A 9,629-nucleotide genomic window follows, 5' to 3' on the forward strand; every position below is an offset into this window, starting at 1 on the left:
GCTGTTTGTCTCCCTCTTCCATCCTCACCACCCTCAATGGCGGGGCATCCAGGGGGTACGTGGACATTCCCCATGAAGAGAGAGTGGTCGCGGTGCACCTGTGCCCGCAAAAGGCCGCCACTTGGAGGAATTGTCCGTGTCTCCCGTCCAAGGTCTGTAAGCTGTCAGCCGCTCTGGCTGCCAAGGCTTACAGTGCTGCGGGCCAAGCTGCTTCTGCCTTGCATGCCATGGCTATCCTGCAGGTACATCAAGCCAAGGCGCTGAAATCAATGCACTAGGGTGGTACTGACCTGAGGTTGATGCAGGAACTGCGCACGGTGACTGACTTCGCCTTACGGGTGTAGAAAGTCACGGCTCGGTCCCTCGGGAAGGTGATGTCCATGCTGGTGGTCCAGGAGCGCCATCTCTGGCTGAAAGAGACGTCGACAAAGCCCGTTTTCTCGATGCTCCTGACTCCCAGGCAGGCCTGTTTGGCGACACGGTCGAGGACTTTGCCCAGCAGTTCTCAGGGGTGCAAAAGTAGACTGAGGCCATCCAGCACATCTTGCCCCGGTGTGATCCTCCGGTTGCCAGTGGTTCCGTCGCGGGCAGTGCCTCAGCCTGCTCATCGCCGTGGGTGCCCCCCTGCATCCTCCACACCAGTTCCGCCCCGTGCTGAGAGTTCTTTGAGGCCGGTGCGTCGAGCCCCGCGCAGGAGAGTGGTGCCCTCCGTGTCACTCCCAGCTGGGAAGTCCTCTAAAATGATGACTAAGCGGCCCGGACACGGGCAACTCGGAGATGTGGGAGACTGCTCTTCAGGAGCTGGCGGAGACAGCGCCACTCCTTCCTTCGGGAACACGAGGAGTGTGGCTGTGATGACTCGGAACGCGAAGCCTTCTGGGCCATCCGACACAACTCCCCATCGCTGCACCACTGTCGGGTATTTACGGAGTTTGGGAGCGTGGCTTGTGCTGCCCAACCCGTCACGCTGGCTCATTCGGACAGTCTGACTTGGTTACGCGATTCAGTTCACCCAGCGACCTACCAAGTTCAATGGCATGCTCGAGACTTTGGTGGCAGTCCAGGACGCCTCTGTCTTCCGTGAAGGATGCAATCGAGCCGGTCCCTCCAGCCGAGATGAGCAAAGGGTTTTACAGCCTTTACTTCATCGTACCCAAGAAAAGTGGTGGCCTTCGGCCTATCCTGGATCTGCGTGTCTTAAATCGTGCCCTGTACAAGCTCCCGTTCAAGATGCTGATGCAGAAACACATTATCAATGCGTTCAGCCCCAGGACTGGTTTGCAGTGATCGACCTGCAAGACGCATACTTTCATGTCTCGATGCTCCCTCGCAACAGACCGTTTCTGCAGTTTGCATTCAAGGGTCAGGCATGGCATGAAGGCATGAAGTGGGCATCAGGATCCTCAACTATCTCGACGAATGGCTCATTATGACCCGGTCCCAAGAGCAGTTGTGCAGTTGTCACAAAGACTTGTTGCTCTGGCACCTCAGTCAGTTGGGGCTTCAGGTCAACGGAGAGAAGAGCAAGCTCTCCCCTGTGCAGAGAATCTCTTATCTCGGTATGGAGTTAGACTCGGTAAGTATGACGGCATGGCCCACCAGGGAGTGTGCCCAGTCAGTGCTGAACTGCCTGAGTTCCTTCAGAGGCAGAACAGCAGTACCACTGAAACACTTTCAGAGGCGACTCAAGTCGCTGCGCGCTATCCACATCCCGGGGGAGCTCAAACGTGCAGCTGATGCGCTCTCACGACAGCTCACCTTGCCCGGGGAATGGCGACTCCATCCCCAGATGGTCCAGCTGATCTGGAGTCGATTCGGGGAAGCCCAGGTAGACCTGTTCTCTTCCCACGAGTCCTCCCACTGGCAGCTGTACTATTCCCTGTCCCAGGTCCCCCTGGGCACGGATGCACTGGCACACAGTTGGCCTCGGACTCTACGCAAGTATGCGTTTCCCCCAGTGAGCCTGCTCGCACAGATGCTGTGCAAGGTCAGGGAGGACAAGGAACAGGTCCTGTTGGTTGCGCCTTACTAGCCCACCCAGACCTGGTTTTCGGAACTCATGCTCCTTGTGACAGCCCCTCCCTGGCGCATCCCCTTGAGGAGGGACCTCCTCTCTTAGGGGCTTGGCACCATTTGGCACCTACGTGTGGCTTCTGGACGGGACGCGGCAGACCTAAGTGATCTGCCACCAGCGGTGGTAGACACTATCACTCAGGCTAGAGCCCCCTCTACGAGGCAGGCCTATGCTCTGAAGTGGAGTCTGTTCACAAACCCCAGAGAGGCCCGGTCACAGTCGTGCTTTCTTTCCTGCAAGAAAGGTTGGAGCGTGGGCTATCACCCTCCACCCTGAAAGTGTATGTGACTGCCATTGCAGCCCATCACGATGCAGTGGATGGCCGGTCCCTGGGGAGGCATGACCTGATCGTTAGATTCCTGAGGGGTGCCAGAAGGTTACATCCTCCTAGGACACTGATTCCTCGGACCCTGATTCCCTCCTTGGACCTCTCTATTGTCCTGGCAGGACTTCAGAGGGGTCCCCTTTGAGCCGCTGGATTCAGTCGAGCTTAAGTTCCTGTCTCTCAATACAGCGCTCCTGGTCATGCTCACTTCCATCAAAAGGGTCGGGTGACCTCCAAGCATTTTCCGTAAGTGAAGAGTGCCTTGTGTTCGGGCCAGCCTACTCTCACGTTGTCCTGAGACCCCGGCCGGGATACGTGCCCAATGTTCCCACCACTTCCTTCCGAGACCAGGTGGTGAACCTGCAAGCGCTGCCCCTGGAGGAGGTGCTTCAGAAGCTCTGAGCAGCTCCTGGTCTGCTTTGGAGGTAAGCAGAAGGGAAAGACTGTCTCCAAGCAGAGTTTGGCCCACTGGATAGTGGATGCCATCGCCTTGGCATACCATTCCCAAAGCAAGCTGTGCCCCCTGGGGGTGAGGGCCCACTCCACACGGAGTGTGGCCTCCTCCTATGCGCTGGCGCAAGGCGCCTCTCTGGCAGACATCTGTCGAGCTGCGGGCTGGGCGACACTCAATACCTTCGCAAGGTTTTACAACCTCCGTGTAGAGCCAGTTTCTTCCCGTGTGTTGGGTAACAGGTAATTGGCAGGAAGGGCTGGCTGGGTGTCACACTTGCTGCGCCATTCCCCCTAACACGGTGATGCGAGCGCCTTTCTTCTCTCAGTAGAGTTCACTGGTTGGCATACCCTGGTCAAGCAACCTCCAGCACCCTCGGCAGTCAGACTTGGCGGAGCAGTCTGTCGCCAGGCCCAGTACTGGTGTTAGCATGCCCGGAGCTCCGGTCAGCCCCTGTACTGGGCTAGGTGTACATATGGCTTGATTCCCTATGGGTAATCCCATATGTGTATTCTTCCACGGTAAGGTTTCCCTCTTGGCAAACCCGTGTCTTCCCTTGACAGACCCGCTCTGTCAGTCTCTTCTGGCAGCTGTTCCATCCCTACTCTAAGGTAGGACCTGCCTCAGAGACCCATTCCATATGTATTACTGCCCCCGGGGCCAGTCCATATCAGTATCTCCACATGTCACCTCCCTATGGGTAGGATGTGGTCTCCGTAGCGACCTTTTCCTAAGGCTCGCTTCCCCATCGTCTTGCCAAGCTGTAAGAACAAATAGGGAAGATTTGAAGCAATCTTTATCTGAATTTGGCTGAAACGGGTGAAAAATATCCAACTGTGTTGGATACGGGTGCGGGTCGGGTCGGACACAGGGGAAACACGGGTTTAAACATGGGTTCAAAACAGTCACGTGCAAATGTAAAAATAGGCCTACGTTCCACTTTAAAAAAAATCAAAACCGCGCGAACGGCTGCATGAGTCATTAGTTAACAGACGTAAAAGATCAGCCAGCTGTTTTTTTTTGTTGTTTTTGTTTTCCGTATATATATATATATATATATATATATATATATATATATATATATATATATACACAGAATCTGAATTAAAATGTGTTTGATTTAAGCCTATTTCAAAATTTGTGTCATAAAATTATATCGCGCATACAGCTCAACTAACGCGATTGTTATAAAGGTGATTAAACAACAATACACTTCCACTTGCATGTATTTGACAATCGGAAATATCAGATATTTCATTCCATAGCTAACACATTTGTGAATATGGGCCTAATCTAGGCTATCCAGGGTTGTTGTTTTTTTTTTAAAATTGCATCTGAAAATGACTTTGTGCAGCTCATTCACATGTGCGCTCTGGCGCAGATCCGCCTCTCGCGATGCTCAGCTGTGGACGATTTAAAAATGGGTGCGTTCGACTTGAAGCACAACCTCAGACGGTGGTATGATTCGCTCTTTTGTTGTTCTGTTTTCTTTCAGGATCAAAAATACAACAAATGAAAGCGTTTATCTGTATTTCTGACTGATGAGAACTATGCATATACATTCATAAATCAGTCAATTTTGTATTTTATTATGAGATATTTTATTCTAATGTGATCAGTGACTCGAGCACTGATGGACCAAAGAGCACGTATTTCGACATTTGCAGTAAAAACGTGAAATATAAATTCTCAGAAAATGCATTTAATACCAATATATTGAAACGTCTGTTTATATACTCCATTAATAAAGTCCAGACATTGGAAAAATATCAGTCCACATGCGTTTTATATTTAATATGAGGGAAATAGACATGCATGCATGCGTGACACAAAAATATGTAATTTTTAGGTAGCAAAATATTTTTTAGTAATTCTGTCAATTACACTAATGTTATTACATTGTCTGCTATATATTTTGCTTCTTATTTATTAAATACGGGCAATTGATTGATAAAACATTGATCAAAATTAAGATAAAATGTATAAAAAAACTAATATCTTTTAAAAAGAGTTTTCCATAAATAACTTCTGTATGACCTGGCAATAAAATTCTAAAAAAGTGTGTCTAATGTGATTGGCTTAACTGATTTGTTTTCGGGTGCGGGTCGGGTGTCGGTTTTATTTTAAGCGGGTCGGGTCGGTGCGGATTTTAATCAGTGCTGCTGTCGGAAAACGGTCGGATGCGGTTTTAAGCACTGCGGGTACGGGCGGGTGCGGATTTACAAAATCGGACCCGTGCAGCTCTCTGCAGCAGCGTGGCCTTCTCCAGCTGTGATGTACTCTCCCTTCAGCCCCTTCGGTACCAAGGTCAGTGAATTTGTGCTGGGGCTTTGGGAAGGTTATGACCTTAAGCGTAGCTTTTGTGGCATGCCACGGCTTGTCGACAATTACAGCGCCACAGGGTTGTGATGGTGTTCAGGTTGTGGCGTTTTCCATAGGACCCCATATGTTGTTCGACATAACTCGTAGTGACCGACAGATAGGGAACGTCTCGGTTACGTACGTAACCCTCTTTCCCTGATGGAGGGAACGTAGACGTTATGTCCCCATGCCACAACCTTGAACCGTTTGCTGTTGCAGGGACACTTTCTCGGCTCCTCAGCGTAAAAACTAATGAGTGGATGCACCTGTCGCCCTATTTATACCCATTGGCACGGGGAGTGGCTCAGGTATGTTAAATTCACTAGCCAATTTTCATTGGCATTTTCTCTTAAACTCAGAGATGATTGGCCTCCCAAGTGAGACACCATATGTCGTTCGACATTACGTCTCCATTCCCTCCATCAGGGAACAAGGGTTACATAACCAAGACGTTTTAAATATCTTGTCTTCATTTAACTCTGCAATGACTTTATTTCAACAGATCACATGACTGTTATTGTTACTATGGAAGAAATTATCACTTTCTAAAAAAAAACAAAAAAAAAAAACAGAGTGTGAACAATTGTATGTGGATCAGTAGTGGATTCATAGATATAGCAGTCAAAAGGACATGAACTATTTCCTGTTTAAGTAGTTTGAAATGTATGTTGAGGAATAATGATTATTCATCAGAAAAATTGTTGTGCAAATAAATGTAGTTCTACTTGAATATGTTATATGTAAAATACTGTACATCTGTTAGCACTGTCTGACAGTGTTTCCGCATTCAGAACGTCTATACAGCATGACTATTACTGTACCTTAGTGAAAGCACTGCCTTATTCGGTTCAGTGCAGGGACCCTGTAATAGCATGTAGGTCACAAGCTACGAGAAACTCAATTAAAAAAAGAATAAAATCTAAGCAGCCATGGTTGTTGTGCTTCTCTTTGCATGTAAGTACTGAAGTTACAAAATCTATCACTAATGATCAATAAATGAAATCTACACAAATGCTGGTGGGGTTGGTTTAAAAAATGTTGATTATTGTTTTTAGATATCACAGTGAATCTGTTCCTTAAATGTCAAGGTATGGTCCAATAATACACTTAATAAACAACTCAGTAAATGTACTGTTGTACTTATCAGGATGAAAATGTCCCAAACTTCTTACCTTCTCAGGTCAAACGATTCATCAAGCTAAGGTTTTCACTGAAAGTTCAGAAGTTCCAGAAGGTGGAAGACTGGAGGTTACTTGCAGCACATTTGGCTTTACAGAAAAGGCAGTCTATTCATATCTGTGTAAAAATGGTAAAGCTATTTGTATGAAAAAAGGGACAACTTCAGACATCACATTTAAAATAGAGAGAATAGAAATTAACGATTCAGCCAACTACAGCTGTGTGTTTTCAGAAGAGCAGTTGGAAATAACCAAAGTGACAGGATATGGTCATAATTACATCTTCATAAATGTGATCGGTAAGATACACAACACTTTTGCTTACATTTGTGAGTATGTTTGAACCGTGGGCACAGATAAAATATTTAATTACTTTCTTGTGCAACCATAATAGACTCAGAATTTATTTAATAAGAGAGGAATGTTTGATATCTTCGGGGGTTGGGGGGGGTGGGATTGATTTGTTCTGGAATATATTAAGGGAAACGCTACAACATTTAATCGTAAGTGCTCTCTTTCTCGCCACAGAATCTTTTATTTATACACAGATAAATTTACTTAAACCTGAGGTGCCAGTGGGAAGTGATGCTGAGTTTAACTGTTCAACATCCAATCCTTTACCAAAAATCCAGTCCAAGAACATGATTTTGGTTTATCTCATCAAAAATGGAACACCTGTTGAAGTTAATATTTGGGACACAGAGAAGATGATGACAACATTCACCCTCAGAGAGGTCGGGATTGAAGATGCTGGGACATACAGTTGTGTTGTATTGTTAAACGTACTCCCTTACCATGGAATGAGACTTCATCAAAATATTAAAGTCAATCTTGAGATTACTGGTAAGAATGAGAGGGGACAAACAAAAAAAACTATTTACAATTTAGTATTATAATTTAATCAGTTCAGTAGAAGTTGTAAAAAAGAGTAATTATTACAGAAATAATGTACTTTAAAAGAATATACTTGAGTGCAAACAATTACATGCAGATGTTTTAGGTTATATTATATGCAGCTATTATATTAGCTGAAATTTGGAGTTGTTTTTAACCAACTTAATTAAGACATAAGTGATGTGCAATTTCATAATTCTGTAGCTACAATATGGTTAAAGTGTTTTGCTTTCTGTACACTTGAAACATGCATGTCATTTATTTACATATATTTGCAATTACACATTTGTAATTAAGCATGACTAACGATTTTAAAACAATTATTTAAAACGTACTTTAAAATAAAACAATTTATACAAAATTATTTCTTTAACATGGAGTCAGAGACTTTCGGATCCATATGCAGTTCTTTATTTTTAAGAATGGTCAAACAGGCAGAGATCAGAGAGCAGCGTCAGGTATGTTAGGGGATATCCAAAATCAGCAACAGAAACAAGCAGAAGTTGGGGCAGCCAGGAGAGAATAACAGTCGGTATAAACAATCCAAGATCAAACACAGAAGGAACAAACACAGGGAAAATGCTCGGAAATGCCAGACAGAACTAAACAATACTTCACAATCATTGAGAGTCCAGACACAGTATATATAGGGGAGTGGTAATGGGGAACACCTGGTGGAAATTAGCCCTAAGCACAGGAGTATGGGAAATGGAGCAGGGAATGTTAAATGGACACCAAATACAAAAGTCCTGAGTGGAGTGCCCTCTATTAAAGTTCATGGGCACTCCAGCTGGCGATCATGACATTTACAGTGCACAATTTTTAAGTGTTCTTGATTGTAAAACAGTCATGAAAGTGTTATCTTTGACTCAGGTAGCCTTTTATTTCATTCATATTATATTACCTGAAAATACCATATACAAGTATACATTCAATTTAAATTATGCATTATAGTTAACTACAGTACTAAAATAGAAGAATTAAGTAAACTGTCAAAATAAGACTTTTTGTGTGTTTGTTTTTTCTTTGACAGTGACATCTAATAGCAGCATTAACAAAGTCATAACTGTCATAAGGTACTCTATCATAGTTTTGCTCTTCAGTCTGTTTCTGGGAATCTGGGCACTGATCCGAAAACGAGGTACCACTTTCTCTAGATCTACAAACACTGACACATTTCATTTTGTTGAATTGTTCTGTTTAAATCCTAAAACTAATTTTCTTTCTGGTAGGATGCCTTAGAATCAACAATAAAAGGTCAGTTTGAAAAGTTAAAAGAAATTAATGTAAATTAGAAATTTAAATATATCATAACATAAATTTTCCCACGAAGGTATTCATTTAATGGTTCTTGTTTCTTAATTGGATTATTTCTTATGGAAAACAGTTTGGGTATGCTGTCACTATACATAACAACTGAGCTCATGGATTTCTATTAACTCATGTTGTTTATTAATTTTCCTACATTGTAAAGTTAGCCTGAACTCATGAGAAAATCTGACTACTTTTATGATGTGGCAATATAATATGATCCGTACAGTTTTTTAGAAAAAAAAGAAAAGTAAGCCTGAAGCTTCATCAATAGGGCATATACCAATTTGATATTTTGCTGGTCCACTCATTCTTACATATTTCTGTACATAACTGTAAGTGGCGGCGGTACATATTTTAAAGGGATGATTCACCCAAAAATTCTGTCATCATTTCCTTACCCTTATGTCATTCCAAACCACTTTCTGTGGAGCACAACATTTTAAGATTAGAAACTACAGAAAGACTATACACACACACACACACACACACACACACACACACACACACACACAAACACACACACACACACACACACACACACACACACACACACACACACACACACACAGAGAGCTGCTACAGATATAGACATTTTAAATATTTTTTATCTGCTAAATGATATTTGTAAGCATTTAGGAGTATACCTCAATTCTACAATATAACCTCAAAGCTAAAGAAATGGACTAAAACCCCTAAAACTCCAGTTTCTCGACTCTCTCTTCTGTAATTTTATATCTTACATTAACAAATCTATCTTCCAGAAGTTAACAATCATCACACATCTGATACTGGTGACACACAACATGTTGTCTGGTAAGCCAGTAATTTATGTATAAATATGTTTTGTGCGGTTTTATCTTTGTGTTGTTTTCATCTCTTATTTTTCATACTTCTGACTGATTTCATGTCTTTTCTCTTGTCTGTTGCAATTTCAGCTTTCATATGAATGATTGATTAGTTTTTCTCTCTTTTTTCTTATTTATTGACTTTTTCCATCACAAATGCTGTAAATCAATGTCCATAATGTCTCAG

At 43.6% G+C, this 9,629-nt stretch overlaps 1 protein-coding gene across 1 annotated transcript; it reads left to right on the forward strand.

The window, feature by feature from the left end:
* The first annotated feature begins 5,925 nt into the window (after positions 1-5,925).
* LOC132155578 (uncharacterized) lies at positions 5,926-8,600 on the forward strand. The gene is made up of 5 exons (XM_059564338.1): positions 5,926-6,165; positions 6,267-6,299; positions 6,392-6,688; positions 6,918-7,232; positions 8,317-8,600. Exons 1-5 carry the CDS (start codon positions 6,141-6,143, stop codon positions 8,523-8,525), a joined length of 879 nt encoding a protein of 292 aa, XP_059420321.1. The 5' UTR covers positions 5,926-6,140; the 3' UTR covers positions 8,526-8,600.
* The last annotated feature ends 1,029 nt before the right edge of the window (positions 8,601-9,629 follow it).

The sequence above is a fragment of the Carassius carassius genome, chromosome 13 (genome assembly GCF_963082965.1).
Source record: "Carassius carassius chromosome 13, fCarCar2.1, whole genome shotgun sequence".
In the NCBI taxonomy this organism is placed as follows: domain Eukaryota; kingdom Metazoa; phylum Chordata; class Actinopteri; order Cypriniformes; family Cyprinidae; genus Carassius; species Carassius carassius.